This window comes from Myxocyprinus asiaticus, chromosome 10 (genome assembly GCF_019703515.2).
Source record: "Myxocyprinus asiaticus isolate MX2 ecotype Aquarium Trade chromosome 10, UBuf_Myxa_2, whole genome shotgun sequence".
In the NCBI taxonomy this organism is placed as follows: Eukaryota; Metazoa; Chordata; class Actinopteri; order Cypriniformes; family Catostomidae; genus Myxocyprinus; species Myxocyprinus asiaticus.
Genome location: NC_059353.1, coordinates 8,805,372 through 8,823,525, shown reverse-complemented (window position 1 = coordinate 8,823,525; position 18,154 = coordinate 8,805,372). Strand labels below are relative to the sequence as shown.

Below are 18,154 nucleotides of genomic sequence, written 5' to 3'. Positions count from 1 at the left end.
CAGATCGTCGGAATACCTTGCAGTGGTGCCAATGCTATTAACCCATTTAATCCCACCGGTAACATTTGTGACTGAAATTAGTCTGAAAGTTGAAGGGTCTATGTAGGTGTTGTTTGTTTCACCCAGAGTTGTGAACTAATAGGCTATTTATTTCATGTGAACATTTTCACATGGGTGGTGCAAATAGTCCCACATGACCAGAGACATTTAATTCCACTGTGCCTCTCTCTCTCTCTCTGAAAGGTGATTTCTGTTAATTCAGTTTTTGTGGTATGTGCTGAGCTGTTTAGTGTAATCCGCTCTGCACGATTCAGTAACGCCTAGTTCATGCCGCGTCCCACAAATGCGAGGATGCGTACAGTATAATGTATTCTTGTTTGTTAAGCATGGTTTGTTTGCTACACCCAAACATCCACAAATGGAATGGTTCATTCAATCTGAACAGTGACTACACTGCTGCTATCATCAAAAGTTCATTTTCCCAGTTTACCCAAAGACCCTTTATAATATTGTGGAATAATAGTAGTTGGTTTTGTAGAATATTTACAGCCACATGGGTGCTTGTGTCCCTGCAGTTTCCCCCCTTTTATTCTGAAACTGAAATGTCAAGATTTTATGGTTTAATTACATTCAGACTTTAAAACCAACCTTTACATCTCAGTGCCAAGCAAAAAAATGTAAAAGGCACTCCATTTGTGAAATTCATTAGTAATTGTACTTAGCATCAATTATATTTGTAAGATGCCTTAAGTGTCATGTCAATTACAGTGGCAAGAAAAAGTATGTGAACCCTTTTGAAGTACCTGCATTTATGTATAAATTTGGTTTGATCTTCATCTAAGTTACAATAATAAAGAAACACAATCTGTTTTAACTAATAACACACAAATTATTGTATTGTTCTTGTACATATTGAATACATCATTCAAACATTCACAGTGTAGGTTGTAAAAGTATGTGAACCCCTAGGATAATGACATCAACAAAAAGCTAATTAGAGTCCGGAGTTGGCAAACCTGGCATCCAATTAATGAAATGAGATTGAAGATGTGGGTTAGAGCTACTTTGACTTATAAAAAGCACTCAAACATTTTGTGTTTGCTATTCACAAGAAGCATATGCTGACGTGGACCAGGCCTCTCAAAAAAGAGATCTCAGAAGACCTAAGATCAAGAATTGTTGCTCATATTTGGTCATAATCACTCAGTCCCAAACCATCACTTTCCAGTTCTACATGTTGTTGAATGCTCTTGTCCTCCTTTTCTGCTTTTACTCCCTCTAGAACAATAATGCTATTAGTTGTGTCTTCTGAATCAATTCTTTCTTTCTCCTGATCTCTTAAAATAATGCCACCATTTGATGCTAAAGTATCTGGAATATGACTTTAATTCTCTACACCTTGTTCTAGCTCACTGCTTTTGATAAACTGTCCTTCTTCCAATTTCTCCTGCTATTTATCATTTCTTTCCCTATCTTCTGTTATTTTTGATGACTTCTCAGTGTCTCCAATTCAACTTCATAATTCACACTACAAATTCCCTTATTGTGCATATCACTTTCTGTATAGCATTGTTTGTTCAAATCCTGCTCCCAATTTTGAAACATTATTTTCCTCCATTACTTGTTTTGTGAGGCTGGTTCTCTTTTCATCTTTCTCGCCCTCTGGCATAGACATGTTATTGTTTGTGCTGTCAGAATTTGTATTCTTTTCATCCAAGTCTTTAATATGTTTAAGACTTTTTGAGTCTTTAATTTCTGGAGGATAATTTTCCTTCTTCATGCCTTGTTCTGGCTCACCTCTCTTCATCTCCTGTCCACTATCATCATCTTCTTTTCACAGAGATAAGTGATCTTCATCTTCTCCACCATCCTCTTTAGTTTCTCCTTCATTTTGCATAATATTTTCATTATCATTGATTGTTTGTTTCTTGTTCTTCATCTCTCATATCTGACTTCCCGGTGCAAGCATGCGCTACTTCATCTGTGTGCTTCAACTTCTTCTCAGTGTATTCCGTTGCTGGAATGGGCATGCTGATCATTGTATTGTTTGGATCAGTTTGATACTCAGTCTGCTTTTCTAAGTTAATTCCACTTTTTGACTCAAATATCTCTGGCACGTGGTTTTGTTTTTCTAGCATTTCACCTGTGCTGTACTTAGGCCCCAGGTTATCTGGTGAATCTGTAACAAGATAAAACATGAGAGACTCATTCAATAATTCAAAAAAGTGGTAATCTCCAATTGTTTCCTTAAACTCCTGAGACCGCTGTGTGACTGCTGTGTGCATTTTTTTTTTAACTAGTAGCACCTAATAAACAAGCAAAAAAAAAAAAACAAACAAAAAAAAAAAAAATTTAATTTTAATTTTAGAAATTTAAAAGAATACCAAGCTAGAAAGTCAGATTTTTTTTCATCAAAGTGTTTTATGTGTCCAGGAGTGTTGGTTATTGATGTTTTTGAGACGTTACATTACAGCTGATTTGCTGTAAAGCTGAATAATTAATTCTTATTCAAAGTAATGTCCAGAATCATCCAATCACTGCCAATCATGTTGAAAAAAATTTTAATGCTAAAATTCTGAATCTATGTACTGATTATCATTGTCCCATGTCTGCCAAACATGTTGAGTGGTCCAAACTAGGGATGTGTCCAAAGCCGAATACCTTATTCGGAAAGGCACGGATAATGACTTCAAAACGAATAACAGTTTCATCAGAATAATATAAAAAATATTTGTATGACTGATTATCCAAAAAGCACAAGGATCAAGCAACATTTTAAATAAACATATCCAAATTTACAAAGAATTTATTTATCTGTGCAGCCAATATTTCAAAATTGTAAACTTTATGAATGAAAATGCGCACGTTGTGATTTCAGATCGGATGGGCGGATTCTCTGTAAATTGTGCGCGTCTGGAGCTTGTCATGTGTACCATTAACTAAGATATGACATAATATACATGTTCCACTTCTTGAAATGTCTATGTATCACACGATTCACACGTGATTCTTGCACATATATTTATAGCCTAAACCTGGCGCAATGTTAAATTCCTGACCTGAAGTGATGATTTTACATCAAAGCTCGTCTTTCCATCTCTTAAAGTTGACCACATTTATTTCCACATAAGCGATTAAGGTAATATCTGGTTAAGACTTTATTCCGAAAAAAGTTCAAATGCTCAATAAAGGTTTAAATGCTAGAGTATTCATCTATTAGGATATTCCTGCTTATGTAAAACAAAGAAACTTAAACATGTTCCGTCTTTCTTCTTCTGTAAACTGTGCTAAATTTGAAAGTGTTAAGTGTTCTTGTGCTCTGGTAAGGCGCAATATAAATGTAACATTATTATTATTATTATTACTATTATTTAACTAAATAATGGTGTCTTATCGTAAAAAATCCTGATAGACTTATGGGAATTTCACATGTTTGTAAGCTATATTGATTTTATTTGAATTTCTTTTAATGTTTCAATTTGTATTTATTATTCACTGCAAAAATGTGTGCTTGACATTTCACATTTTACTTGACACCTCCTGCCTCCAGAATAATGTTGTTATACGTGTACAGACAAACAAAAATACTGTTTCATGCAGATATTAATATCTGAAATACCAGGAGAAACCACAGTTAACAACATATTCCACAGTTAATGTAGCCTACAAATTCAGCTTCATCTGGTAAGAAAAAAATAAATAATAATAATAATAATAATAATAATAATTATTATTATTATTATTATTAGGCTATTATTATGAAAATGCATATGCAAGGCATATTTTATTAGCAACTATAAATATAAGAGTAATACTTAAAAAATGGTTTCATTTAGTTTTGATGCACTTCCAGTTTAAGCCCTGCCCATTCCTGGTTCTATCCGAATACAGGGACAGATACAGATAATTTTGTCATATGAACAGATACAGATACAAATACAGATAATGGCTCCGCTGCACACCCCTAGTCCAAAAATCATCTGCAGTCTGAAACTGAACTTTTGGTCGGATATTAGTATTGAATGCACTTAGCTGCATAGGAAAGCTATAGGATTCTCCCTTGCTCCCTAATTAGTCTTCATTGGTCTCAGAACAGTTTGAAATGCACTTTATTTTCATCATAACTCCATATAAATCCTCTGAAAGCAACATTGTTTAGCTTTTGGCTGAACCCATTTATTCTCAATGTGAAAATTCATAGTAAATATATAGGAATGCATTAATTAATGTTAATAAATAGCACCTTATTGTACAGACTCTCATTAAGTTTATTTCAATCACTTTTGATATTCTATAATATCTTAACTATATCATAATAATTTCTGATTTCATGTGCTTGTAGGAAATGAACAGAGTACACTTTAGAGTTAAAATGTTTGTTCATGCCTTTTTCACGAATTAATCTCTATTGCCTTTTCCAGCTGTCAAAATGGTCCCCCTTTGCACGTCCATTGCAACATATCCATTCCTTCCCACTAACATAAAATAATTTGTTTCAGTATTGAGGTCGGCTGCCGTCACGACTGCTCTGACCACAGTTTGCTTTTTTTTTGTTGCTTTTTTCTCTTGCACTTTAAGTTATTTTAATCTTTCTTCTCACCATGGTTACTATTAATTACGACATTATAAATTACGACATACTCTTGTCTCTATTGGTCTACAACTTACTCACCAATCGTCATTTTTAACACCGGACCCATGCTGGCCAAGCGAGATTCTAAGGAAGAACAAAGGATGCGACCCGAAACGGCAGCCCCGAGGGAAACGAGCCGGCGTCAGGAACGGACTGAGAACTCGCGCCCACACGCTCCCCTGCCTTGTATTCTGCTAGGCAACATTCAGTCACTGGAGAACAAGCTGGATGACCTCAGGGCCAGGGTTAAGTTCCAAAGGGACCTTAGAGACTGCAACCTCCTCTGCTTCACTGAGACATGGCTAAACCCAGCGATTCAGGACCAAGCCATCCAGCTGGCCGAATTCTTTTCAGTTTTTCGCATGGACAGAACAATGGAGTCAGGGAAGTCAAGGGGAGGTGGTGTATGTCTGATGGTTAACAACAGCTGGTTCGACAGAGTGAGCATTGTTCCTCTCACATGTTCCTGAACACCCAACCTGGAGCTTCTGCCGTTTCTACCTTCCTCGAGAAATCACCTCGATCATATTAAGTGTCATTTATATACCACCTCAGGTGGACATGGACACTGCCTTATGTGAACTACATGAGGCTCTCGTTGTGCAACAGACTCATCACTGGGACGCTGCGCTCATTCTGATGGGGACTTTAACAGCGCCAATCTAAAACGCACAGCGCCAAACTTCCACCAACACATTACCTGCCCTACTAGAGGCAACAGGACTCTAGATCATTGTTACACCCTATATAAAGAAGGCTACAAAGCACAGTCTCTACCACCGTTTGGGAAATCGGGCCATGTTGCCATCTTCCTCATACCTAAATACAGAAAAGGCTGAAACAAGAAGCCCTGGTTCAGAGGGAGGTCGCATGCTGGACGGACCAATCAGTGGCCACTCTACAAGATGCTCTAGAGGACGTAGATTGGGACATGTTCTGGCGCAGCTCTGATGACATCAATGAGTTTACGGAAGCAGTCGTGGAACTGATCAGGAAACTGGTAGACGATACAGTCTGCAAAGCCACCATCAGGATGTTTCCCAACCAGAAGCCGTGGGTGGATAAATCCATCAGGATGTTTCCCAACCAGAAGCCGTGGGTGGATAAATCCATCCGCGACACTCTGTCATCCCGTACTGCTGCCTATAAAGTGGGGCTAGCCACCGGGAACATGGACAATTACAAAATCACGTCTTACAACACACGCAGAGCGGTGAGGGAGGCAAAGCGCCACTACGGGAAGAAATTGGGAGTTGTTCCACCATTGAGAGCATCCTGACAGGAAACATCACAGCCTGGTTTGGTTTGGAAACCGCACAAAACAAGATAGACTGGCTCTACAAAGAGTGGTGCGATCAGCTGTGCGCATCAACCACATCAAACTCCCTGACCTGCAGTCCATCTACAGCAAACAATGCTGGACCAAAGCCAGGAAGATCATGAAAGACCTCAGCCATCCTAATATTGGACTCTTCTCTCTGTTGCAGTCAGGTAAACGCTTCCGCTCCCTGATGGCCAAAACAGAGAAAATGAGAAGGAGCTTCTTTCCCCAGGCCACACGTGTCCTGAACCAAGGACAACACCAGGACTAGTTTCACTATTCAACACCACACACTTGAAGCAATATTACACTCTGCATTATCATTTAACATTTACAACATCACCTCTATAACATCAGCCTGTTGCAGGTCAACATTACTGCACAATTGCACTTTACCTTGCACAATGTACATATTGCCAGTCAACTGTTGCTGCTACCACCTCTACATCTGTCATTTTGCACTATTTCATATTCATATGCATACTTTGTACATACAGTATATATTTCTTCTTTCTCCTAATTTATTGTGTTGTAAATTCTCCAGAGTATATATTCCCATAATCTCTTAATCTTTTTTCTCTTAATCTTAAATTTTTAGATTTCTTTTTTTTTTTTTTTTATTACTTCTATTTCTACTCCTTATCTATCTATATATTTTTTATCGTAAACTGTGGGGAGAAAAGTCGTACCAAGAATTTCACTACATGTCGTACTGTGTATGGTTATGTATGTGACCGATAAAACTTGAAACTATTACGGGAGTTTAGGAATGTGCCGTAATATGTTTTATTTTAGACTCAAGAGTTGTGCAGCGATTTGTCTGCCAAGTTTTGTTTCTCCAGAAAAAAACATATTGTGCATCTTACCTCCATTTTTCTCTCCATGGTTTACCTCTTCTGTTCTCTCTTCTTTTTTCTCTCCGTGGTTTAACTGTTCTGTTCTCTGTTCTTTCATCTCCTCTTTTTTCTCTCCGTGGTTTACCTCTTCTGTTCTCTCTTCTTTTATCTCCTCTTTTTTCTCTCCATGGTTTACCTCTTCTGTTCTCTGTTCTTTCATCTCCTCTTCTTTCTCTCCGTGGTTTACCTCTTCTGTTCTCTCTTCTTTCCCCTCCTCTTTTTTCTCTCCGTGGTTTAACTCTTCTGTTCTCTCTTCTTTCATCTCCTCTTCTTTCTCTCCGTGGTTTACCTCTTCTGTTCTCTCTTCTTTCCCCTCCTCTTTTTTCTCTCCGTGGTTTAACTCTTCTGTTCTCTCTTCTTTCTCTCCGTGGTTTACCTCTTCTGTTCTCTCTTCTTTCTCTCCGTGGTTTACCTCTTCTGTTCTCTCTTCTTTCTCCTCCTCTTTTTTCTCTCTATGGTTTAACTGTTCTGTTCTCTGTTCTTTCATCTCCTCTTTTTTCTCTCCGTGGTTTACCTCTTCTGTTCTCTCTTCTTTCTCTCCGTGGTTTACCTCTTCTGTTCTCTCTTCTTTCTCCTCCTCTTTTTTCTCTCTGTGGTTTAACTGTTCTGTTCTCTGTTCTTTCATCTCCTCTTCTTTCTCTCCGTGGTTTACCTCTTCTGTTCTCTCTTCTTTCCCCTCCTCTTTTTTCTCTCCGTGGTTTAACTCTTCTGTTCTCTCTTCTTTCATCTCCTCTTTTTTCTCTCCATGGTTTACCTCTTCTGTTCTCTCTTCTTTCTCTCCGTGATTTACCTCTTCTGTTCTCTCTTCTTTCTCTCCGTGATTTACCTCTTCTGTTCTCTCTTCTTTCTCTCTGTGGTTTACCTCTTCTGTTCTCTCTTCTTTCCCCTCCTCTTTTTTCTCTCCGTGGTTTAACTCTTCTGTTCTCTCTTCTTTCATCTCCTCTTTTTTCTCTCCATGGTTTACCTCTTCTGTTCTCTCTTCTTTCTCTCCGTGGTTTACCTCTTCTGTTCTCTCTTCTTTCTCTCCATGGTTTACCTCTTCTGTTCTCTCTTCCTTCTCTCCGTGGTTTACCTCTTCTGTTCTCTCTTCTTTCTCCTCCTCTTTTTTCTCTCTGTGGTTTAACTGTTCTGTTCTCTGTTCTTTCATCTCCTCTTTTTTCTCTCCGTGGTTTACCTCTTCTGTTCTCTCTTCTTTCATCTCCTCTTCTTTCTCTCCGTGGTTTACCTCTTCTGTTCTCTCTTCTTTCCCCTCCTCTTTTTTCTCTCCGTGGTTTAACTCTTCTGTTCTCTCTTCTTTCTCTCCGTGGTTTACCTCTTCTGTTCTCTCTTCTTTCTCTCCGTGGTTTACCTCTTCTGTTCTCTCTTCTTTCTCCTCCTCTTTTTTCTCTCTATGGTTTAACTGTTCTGTTCTCTGTTCTTTCATCTCCTCTTTTTTCTCTCCGTGGTTTACCTCTTCTGTTCTCTCTTCTTTCTCTCCGTGGTTTACCTCTTCTGTTCTCTCTTCTTTCTCCTCCTCTTTTTTCTCTCTGTGGTTTAACTGTTCTGTTCTCTGTTCTTTCATCTCCTCTTCTTTCTCTCCGTGGTTTACCTCTTCTGTTCTCTCTTCTTTCTCTCTGTGGTTTACCTCTTCTGTTCTCTCTTCTTTCCCCTCCTCTTTTTTCTCTCCGTGGTTTAACTCTTCTGTTCTCTCTTCTTTCATCTCCTCTTTTTTCTCTCCATGGTTTACCTCTTCTGTTCTCTCTTCTTTCTCTCCGTGATTTACCTCTTCTGTTCTCTCTTCTTTCTCTCCGTGATTTACCTCTTCTGTTCTCTCTTCTTTCTCTCTGTGGTTTACCTCTTCTGTTCTCTCTTCTTTCCCCTCCTCTTTTTTCTCTCCGTGGTTTAACTCTTCTGTTCTCTCTTCTTTCATCTCCTCTTTTTTCTCTCCATGGTTTACCTCTTCTGTTCTCTCTTCTTTCTCTCCGTGGTTTACCTCTTCTGTTCTCTCTTCTTTCTCTCCATGGTTTACCTCTTCTGTTCTCTCTTCCTTCTCTCCGTGGTTTACCTCTTCTGTTCTCTCTTCTTTCTCCTCCTCTTTTTTCTCTCTGTGGTTTAACTGTTCTGTTCTCTGTTCTTTCATCTCCTCTTTTTTCTCTCCGTGGTTTACCTCTTCTGTTCTCTCTTCTTTCTCCTCCTCTTTTTTCTCTCTGTGGTTTAACTGTTCTGTTCTCTGTTCTTTCATCTCCTCTTCTTTCTCTCCGTGGTTTACCTCTTCTGTTCTCTCTTCTTTCCCCTCCTCTTTTTTCTCTCCGTGGTTTAACTCTTCTGTTCTCTCTTCTTTCATCTCCTCTTTTTTCTCTCCATGGTTTACCTCTTCTGTTCTCTCTTCTTTCTCTCCGTGATTTACCTCTTCTGTTCTCTCTTCTTTCTCTCCGTGATTTACCTCTTCTGTTCTCTCTTCTTTCTCTCTGTGGTTTACCTCTTCTGTTCTCTCTTCTTTCCCCTCCTCTTTTTTCTCTCCGTGGTTTAACTCTTCTGTTCTCTCTTCTTTCATCTCCTCTTTTTTCTCTCCATGGTTTACCTCTTCTGTTCTCTCTTCTTTCTCTCCGTGGTTTACCTCTTCTGTTCTCTCTTCTTTCTCTCCATGGTTTACCTCTTCTGTTCTCTCTTCTTTCTCTCCGTGGTTTACCTCTTCTGTTCTCTCTTCTTTCTCCTCCTCTTTTTTCTCTCTGTGGTTTAACTGTTCTGTTCTCTGTTCTTTCATCTCCTCTTTTTTCTCTCCGTGGTTTACCTCTTCTGTTCTCTCTTCTTTCTCTCCGTGGTTTACCTCTTCTGTTCTCTCTTCTTTCTCCTCTTTTTTCTCTCTGTGGTTTAACTGTTCTGTTCTCTGTTCTTTCATCTCCTCTTCTTTCTCTCCGTGGTTTACCTCTTCTGTTCTCTCTTCTTTCCCCTCCTCTTTTTTCTCTCCGTGGTTTAACTCTTCTGTTCTCTCTTCTTTCATCTCCTCTTTTTTCTCTCCATGGTTTACCTCTTCTGTTCTCTCTTCTTTCTCTCCGTGATTTACCTCTTCTGTTCTCTCTTCTTTCTCTCCATGATTTACCTCTTCTGTTCTCTCTTCTTTCTCTCTGTGGTTTACCTCTTCTGTTCTCTCTTCTTTCCCCTCCTCTTTTTTCTCTCCGTGGTTTAACTCTTCTGTTCTCTCTTCTTTCCCCTCCTCTTTTTTCTCTCCGTGGTTTAACTCTTCTGTTCTCTCTTCTTTCATCTCCTCTTTTTTCTCTCCATGGTTTACCTCTTCTGTTCTCTCTTCTTTCTCTCCGTGGTTTACCTCTTCTGTTCTCTCTTCTTTCTCTCCATGGTTTACCTCTTCTGTTCTCTCTTCTTTCTCTCCGTGGTTTACCTCTTCTGTTCTCTCTTCTTTCATCTCCTCTTTTTTCTCTCCGTGGTTTACCTCTTCTGTTCTCTCTTCTTTCCCCTCTTTTTTCTCTCCATGGTTTACCTCTTCTGTTCTCTCTTCTTTCTCCCCCTCCTCTTTTTTCTCTACTGGTGTGAGGTCATCCTCATTATTAGTCGTAGCTTTGTTTTTCTGATTTCCCAGACTCTCATTCTGCTGCTCGGATGTCTTTTCCCTCTTTTCTTCGTTCTTTTCCAGTATCTGGCTTCCCTCTTTCTCCTTTTCTTTCTGAACTTGTTCGCTCTGATATAGATCCAAATCCTGGTTCATCATGATATCACCGAATTCTTTTGGGTTTTGTAAGGGTTCATGTCTCTCGTTCTTTTCTTTGTCAGTTTCATCAGGTTTGCTACAATTGCTTTCTTTTGCTTTAAGTACATTTTGACTGTTTTCATTTTTGTCTAGTTCTTTTACTTTATTTTCTGTGTCCTCTTTGTTTCTTTCAGTTACAGCAGATTCTGGAATCTGATGCTGAATATTTACCATCTTGATTTTTCCTATGTTTTGGTCCTCCACTGTATGACAAGTGTCCCTCAGTGTGCCAACATTGCATTTTAGATTTTGTTCCTGCAAACAATTTTTTCCCTTCACAGGTGTTTCTCCATCAATTTCAACTATATTCTCTGAGGTGCTGTCGTGATGAATCTGTATCTGCTCCCAGCTTTTCACAGCAATGGATTCTTTTGGTGAAGTAAGTCTGGACTGCCAAGGCAGTGTGGCATCAGACGAACCTGAAACAATCCACAGGAAAACCTTAGCCCTCCTATCGTCTTAAGAAACTGCACCCTCCTTTTGTTCTTCGGGTCATTTTTGACCCATATTGAAAACCATTAAAAATGCATAAATTCTTAATTGGTGTACAACGGCACTAAACTTGGCAAACATTGGCCAAGAATGTCTCAATTTAAGTTTATTTTAATAACTTTTGGCATTCTATAATATCTTAACTATATTACAATAGTTTCTGATTTACAGTGCTTGTAGAAAATGAACAGAGTACATTTTAGAGTTAAAATGTTTGTTCATTCCTATTTCACGAATGAATCTCTATTGCCTTTTCCAGCCGTCAAAATGGTCCCCCTTTGCACGTCCATTGCAACACATCCATTCCTTCCCACTAACATAAAATAATTTGTTTCAGTATTACAGGGGTTTAGGAAGGTGCCGTAATAGTTATTTCTGCCATCTAATATTTTAGGAGAAAATAACATCCAATAGGTCTTTTAGCAATGGGGGCCTTCAGCCCCATTGTACCCTATCATATAAAATCATGTTATTAAACTTATTTACTAATATATTACCTGTTCAAATCTGGAAAAATACTCTCTCTGTACATGTGGACATGCATTTGTGCACAAACTTTGCAATTTGTGGGAAAGATGCAGTACCCACTGAAGCAAGTGGGGGAAGTAGAGAACAGAATGGGGTATGGGGCTAAATTTGAGATAATCTGAAATGTTTTTAGGTCAAATTTGATTTATAGATGTACAAAAAACTATTTAAAGCTTTAAAACATCCAGAAATTCAGAAGGTGAAAGGTCAAAACCCAGACAACAGAAGGAACAATTCATTTTAAATTGTTATTTCTCTTAAAAAATTATATACAAAAATAAAATTTTCTTTTTTATTTAGTTTGTTTTGATAGTCTTGACAAAGTCACAACTTATGGTTTCAGTACCAAAAATTTAAATTATTACATATTCTTTACCTGTCCCGGGTCAAAAATGACCAAAAGACAATAAGAGGCAAATGATTCAAACATCACATTCAAACAGCAAGCCTTGAAGTGTCCCTTGCCAATTGCAACTGACCCTTTAGATCATTTAAGGGGCATGCACACATATAGCAATTTAAAGCAGCAAAGCAGCTGTGCGATTAGGCGACTACTAATAGGAGTCAAGACAATGATGCTGATACCTTAGTTTTACCAGCAAACATCACATTTGTGATCAGATTTTCAATAAATATGGACATTTGTGCAGCCCACCAATAACATTAGGGCAGACAGCAGAAGGAATGCCATGTACGACCAACAACACTTCCTGACCTCCATCGATTAAATCGCTGTCAGTATGAACGGCCCTTTTGAGTGCAGTGAATAGAAGCAGCAACAACAATAAGAAATACATTTTGTTACCTGGTATATCCTCCGTTGAGAGTTCTCTCAAAAGGTTATGGTGTTCACCTAGATTTCAATATATATATATATATTTTATTATATATAAAATGCTCTGTTATGTAACAAACATTCATTACAACATTACTGACAATGATACTCAGGTAAAGACGAGTTATATTTATTTGTATAGTGCTTTTCACAATACACACAGTTTCAAAGCAGCTTTACAGAAAATTAAACTGTAATGTCTGGTAATATTTGGCTACATAGTATCTGCAATAAAAGTCATGTATTTAATGAATAGATTAAGTGATGCAATTTTCACCTTGCATTATTCTCATGTGAGCTTTTAAGATACTTGTGTGAACTGAACCCATCTTACCATATTCAGGTTGCATTTTGTGCGGGTCAGACCTCCTTGCTACTCATCCATGTAAATGACAAACAAAATAACAAACAAACACACACAAAAAAGGTCAAAACAATTTATAAATGTAATGTTAATAGATTTTATAGTGTCATGGCACTTACACTTTTCCTTTTTCCGCTTGATGAAGTACAATGCAAGCAATATGAGCAGAGCGACAACGAGGAGAAGTATGACTGTTAGGACCGGAGCGATCGACGCAGCCCGTGCTCTGCCTGCGTACAAAAATAATCACGACAATTCAATGTGGTCACCACTACTGATAGCTTTCATTTATACACTGTATTTTTAAAATGCAGTTCTCACTGACTATTTTAGCACACATCAAGTCACATACAACAATTTACTAGCAAACCTATGTGGCAGTCTTTCAAAGTGAAGTCTGTGCTCTTGCTGCCCAATTTGTTCTTCACAATGCAGGTAAAGACTGAGTCCGGGTTCTCTTCCTGTTTGGCAACAGAAAGTTTTGGCCCCTGACGACCAGAAAAATTTGGTCCTTTCCATTCATAGCTTGGCTGAGTCTGTGAGTTCACTGAACATAGCAGTGTTTTTAAATCTGAAGTCTTGTCCACTTCACATGTCACTGTTGGCTCTGGCATAGCATCTAAGACACAAAAGCAGACAGGTATTTAGTGACAGATAATAGATAGGTATTGAATGAAATATCTGCCAGTTCAATTAATTGGGCGATATTTGACCATTCTGAGATAACTGCATCGGCCTATAACCAATACTGACTTGGCTGTCCATTGAGTCAACACTGACAATGCGCATTCTGGCTTTTCAAATATTTTTGTGAATTTTGACTAAATGTTGTGTAAAAATTTGATATCAATAAATTGTATTGCAATGTTTCTGTAATATATCAGCCATCATCCACCTTGATCTACAGATAATAATATCAGGGTATAATATTACAACTAGGTATAATAACTGCACTTTCTCCATCCCATCATTTGCGTTTCCTCTGTGCCTCTAGGTCTAATGTGTTATGCATACATTAACTACAGAAAGTCCTTTCCTACAGATTATTAACTACACAAGTTTCAGAAGTGCAACAATTTCGGTAAACATATAAAAATGCAGTTTAGTCTGAAATATTGAATTTCACCAAGTAATATAGCCTGGTTCCCTGTTTCCACTCCGGCACATTCATAACTTATAGCAGCTCTGCAAATGATGGTTTGTTATATAGAGCTAACTTACCCAAGACTGTCAAAGTATGTTCTGATCTCTGAACATGTCCATCGATCAAAATCTCAGACTGATATTGGCCACTGTCTTGGATGTTCAGCTTTGTTATTGTGAGCTGTCCTGTTTCAAAATCAAGAACTACACGTCCTTTAAATAAGCCATACTCCATCATAATACTCTGGTCATAGTCCAGAATTATGTTGCTATTGTGTTTCCACATTATTTCTACAGGCGTTCCATGAATGATTGGGGTCAATGTAATTTCCTTTCCACTCTCTCCAAATGTTTCACAGAAAACAATATCTAAGAAAGAGAAAAAAGACACCATCTTCTTAGAATGAGTCCAGATCTGTGGGTGAACATGTCTCACATACAGTAAAATGTGACCCAAGTCAAAATAATATTTTGCATAAAGAAAATTAAGCATATGGTGATATTATTTTCAGAACAATTAAGCACCCCTTCCAATTCTGTGATGGCAACAGCATTTTCGCAAGAGACGAAATCCAGAGATCACATGCATTACAGTTCTTTTCCATGTGCATACAGACCTAAACAGAATTAATGTACATCAGCTACTTTTCGTCTTTTGACAGCAGTTTTGTCAAAAGACGAATCACTTCAAAATACTACAGGAATATTCCGGGTTCAATTCAAGTTAAAGGGACAGTTCGCCCAAAAATGAAAATTCTCTCATCATTTACTCACCCTCATGCCATCTCAGATGTGTATGACTTTCTGTCTCCTGCTGAATACAAATAAAGATTTTTAGAAGAATATCTCAGCTCTGTAGGTCCATACAGTGCAAATGAATGGTGACCAGAACTTTGAAGCTTCAAAAAGCACATAAAGGCCACATAAAAGTAATCCATAAGACTCCAGTGGTTTAATCCATGTCTTCTGAAGCGATATGATACAGATGAAACAGATCAATATTTAATAATAAGAGAGCTTAGGAGGGCTTTTTGAAAGTGGAGATTTGTGGTAAAAGGGATTGAAATATTGATCTGTTTTTCACTCAAAGTGGTTGGATCACTTCAGAAGACACATTAAACCACTGCAGTCGTATGGATTACTTTTATGCTGCCTTTGTGTGATTTTTTGAGCTTCAAAGTTCTGGCCACCATTCACTTGTATGGACCAACAGAGCTGAAATATTCTTCTAAAAATCTTCATTTGTGTTCTGCTGAAGAAAGAAAGTCATACACATCTGGGATGGCATGAAGGTGAGTAAATGATTAGATAATTTTCATTTTTGGGTGAACTGTCCCTTTAAGGTCAGTCTACAGCATATGTGACATATTGTTAATTACCACAAAAAATAATTTCAACCTTTTCTTTAAAAAAAAAAAAGAAAAAAAAAAGAGCAAAAATTCAAGTTACAGTTCGGCACTTACAATGGATTTGAATGGTGACCATTTTTGGAGGGTTTAAAGGCAGAAATGTGAAACTTATAATTTTATAAAAGTGCTTACATTCATTTTTCTGTTGTGTTATTTAAAACTATTTAATAAAGTTTTTTAAATTGTCATTTTATTTTATTATGTCGTCAGGTTAGGTTTAAATTGGATATGACTTTATACAGACAATGTTAGTAAACAATTTGATCACACTTAAATCATGTTTACACACATATTGTTTACATCTTGTGGCTATACTTTTGAAGTATTTTATCGTTTACGAATTGGCCCCATTCACTTCCATTGTAAGTGCCTCACTGTCACACAGATTTGTGTTTTTTAAGAAAATGAGGGGCAAATCGAAACAAACAAAAATACTGTAGATTAAGCTTAACTTGAATTGAACTCGGAATATTCCTTACCGAGCTTAAAGTTTTATATTTATGTGCACTGTGGAATAACCATGATAACCTGTCTGGATTAAACATATAGGGCAGATAATATATTAGTTATATAATATATTAATATGATAAGAAATTATTATTATTAATTTTGGTTTCTTGCTGTTCAGGGCAGTCTACTGTGAATATGAAAGGGGGTAAATGTGAAGGATTTGGCTAGTGGAGTACGAAGAAGAAAAAAAAAAGATGAATCCTTTTGTTGTAGTTAATTTTGTAAAGGCTGTGTCTTTGGTATTATGATTAAAATGTTGAAAATATTCTGATTTTCATTTACAGTTTACAGGAGTATTTTATATATTATAGTGATCTGGAAAAAGATCAAAGCAGTCACTAAGTTGCTTCTCAATGAGAGAGTTTGTGTGTTTCGTAGAGCGCAGAATATCAAATGGTTTGCATAACAATCAACTTCAAGTGAAAGTCTTTGATTCAGTCCAGATTCGCTCTAAAACACTTCAATAACTTACACAAATAGTTAACGTTCAAATCCTTCTTTAAAACTTGTTAATCATGCCTCTACTATACCTTAACAGTTGATCTACTATCTAAAATGGCTGAAGCCAATTCCAGCATATAAACGTCGATTTACAGGTACATTTCCGTGATTGTCTGGAGTCATTTCGCGTTCATTGCACCAGGAAACTAATACAGCCTAAAGTTACTTTCCGTCCACCCCATTAGAAAACGATTCTTCCGGACTTACCTTGAACAAAACTGACACATGTAATATAAAACATTATGAAGTTAGTAACTGCCATCTTCTCTTCTCTGTTTTTGTTTATTTGTATCCTTTGAATGGGTATGCTATAGCGATTTCAAATTTAAAACCTCTTACTGCTCGAATCTCGACAATTCAGGCATAAAACTACAACTAGTAAACCTTTAAAAACTTTCTACATTGTTTGAGGCAATTAGTAATGAAAGAAACCCGATTAAAACTATCCAGAAGTAACATTGTGGGCGGAGAAAGAAAGGTAACAAACACACCTTTAATCGAGAATATGATTTTACCTCTCTGTCACCACCTGCTCATGCCCACCAGATGGCAGCACAGCACTTGTATTATTGTTAGGCGCTTCACGAAGAAGCTGCTGTTAGGAATTTAAAAGGATAGTTCACCCAAAAATGAAAATTCTCTCATCATTTACTCATCCTCATGCCATCCCAGATGTGTATGACTTTCTTTCTTCTGCTGAAAACAAACAAAGATTTTTAGAAAATGTATTTAAGCTCTGTAGGTCCATACAATGCAAGTGAATGGTGACCAGACCTTTGAAGCTCCACAAATGTCATAAAAGCAGCATAAAAGTAATCCATAAATTAGTGATTTAATCCATGTCTTCAGAAGTGATATGATAGGTGTGTGTGATGTGGAGATTTGTAGTAAAAAGGACTTAAATATTGATCTGTTTCTCACCCACACCTATCAGATTGCTTCTAAAGATATCGATTTAACCATTGGATTACTTTTATGCTGCCTTTATGTGATTTTTGGACCTTCAAAGTTCTGGTCACCATTCACTTGCATTGTATGGACCAACAGAGCTGAGATATTCTTCTAAAAATCTTTGTGTTCAGCAGAAGAAAGAAAGTCACAAATCTGGGATGGCATTTTGGGTTGTACTATCCCTTTAACTTTCATCGAGTGACAAATTAGTTTGATAGAAATTATCTGTCAAGAAAAGGCAAAGTCATTTTAATGACTATTAAAACAGTAAATTTTTTATTCTGTTGCATAATAAATTATTAATAAATAAATAAACAAACAAACTGAAATGTTTTATGGGAGACCGCTGAGTGTTGTACCACGGGATGGGTTGAACAAGTCTATCATCAGTTTAACCAAATAGAAATTAGCTACAGGGGTAAAATCACTATCATATGACCTACACTGAAGTTACAGTAGAAGTTGCAAATCAATTAATTAAATAATAAATTGTTACAACATTGTTACAACATGTGTGTGTGTGTGTGTGTGTGTGCGTTTTTTAAAACTGTGTACAAAGGAGTTTCCAAAAATAATCAAATATAACTTCAAACTGCATCTCTAGATGTCTAGTAAATAAAGTTAATTTAAATGATTTAAATGATTTAATCATCATATGAAAAAATGATTGTTAATTCAACTGGCCAGTTTTCTGATGAGCTACAATTTTCCCCACATACTACAAGAATGGCTTTTAGTTCTCCTGAATTACCCTTTCATGTGAATTACTGACAGCATATAACTCTCACCTCTACAATCCACTGCACAGACAAGCAGGAAATGAGGCCAC

General features: G+C 37.3%; 1 protein-coding gene across 9 annotated transcripts; it reads right to left on the bottom strand.

Moving 5' to 3' along the window:
• Positions 1 to 97: 97 nt before the first annotated feature.
• Positions 98 to 16,804, bottom strand: LOC127447229 (trichohyalin-like). 9 transcript variants are annotated; one of them, XM_051708926.1, is made up of 10 exons: positions 16,582 to 16,803; positions 14,033 to 14,323; positions 13,182 to 13,430; positions 12,931 to 13,041; positions 12,782 to 12,820; positions 12,418 to 12,465; positions 10,191 to 11,011; positions 9,930 to 10,016; positions 6,821 to 9,893; positions 98 to 2,179 (listed from the first exon to the last, which is right to left on the bottom strand). In XM_051708926.1, exons 1-10 carry the CDS (start codon positions 16,634 to 16,636, stop codon positions 1,911 to 1,913), a joined length of 5,043 nt encoding a protein of 1,680 aa, XP_051564886.1. In that variant the 5' UTR covers positions 16,637 to 16,803; the 3' UTR covers positions 98 to 1,910. The 9 variants fall into 9 exon arrangements, with proteins under 9 accessions (XP_051564886.1, XP_051564887.1, XP_051564893.1 ...); XM_051708927.1 differs by having other exon boundaries at positions 10,227 to 11,011; XM_051708933.1 differs by lacking the exon at positions 9,930 to 10,016 and having other exon boundaries at positions 6,821 to 9,149; positions 10,155 to 11,011; positions 16,582 to 16,804.
• Positions 16,805 to 18,154: the final 1,350 nt, after the last annotated feature.

Bases quoted from the DNA above. Each gene is read 5' to 3' on its own strand.
- LOC127447229 (XM_051708926.1), bottom strand. From the start codon at position 16,636: ATGGCAGTTACTAACTTCATAATGTTTTATATTACATGTGTCAGTTTT. The intron at 13,042-13,181 runs GTTTGCTAGTAA...TTTTGTACGCAG, and splicing joins TTTGAAAGACTGCCACATAG to GCAGAGCACGGGCTGCGTCG. The intron at 11,012-12,417 runs GTAACAAAATGT...GGATTGTTTCAG, and splicing joins CTCAACGGAGGATATACCAG to GTTCGTCTGATGCCACACTG.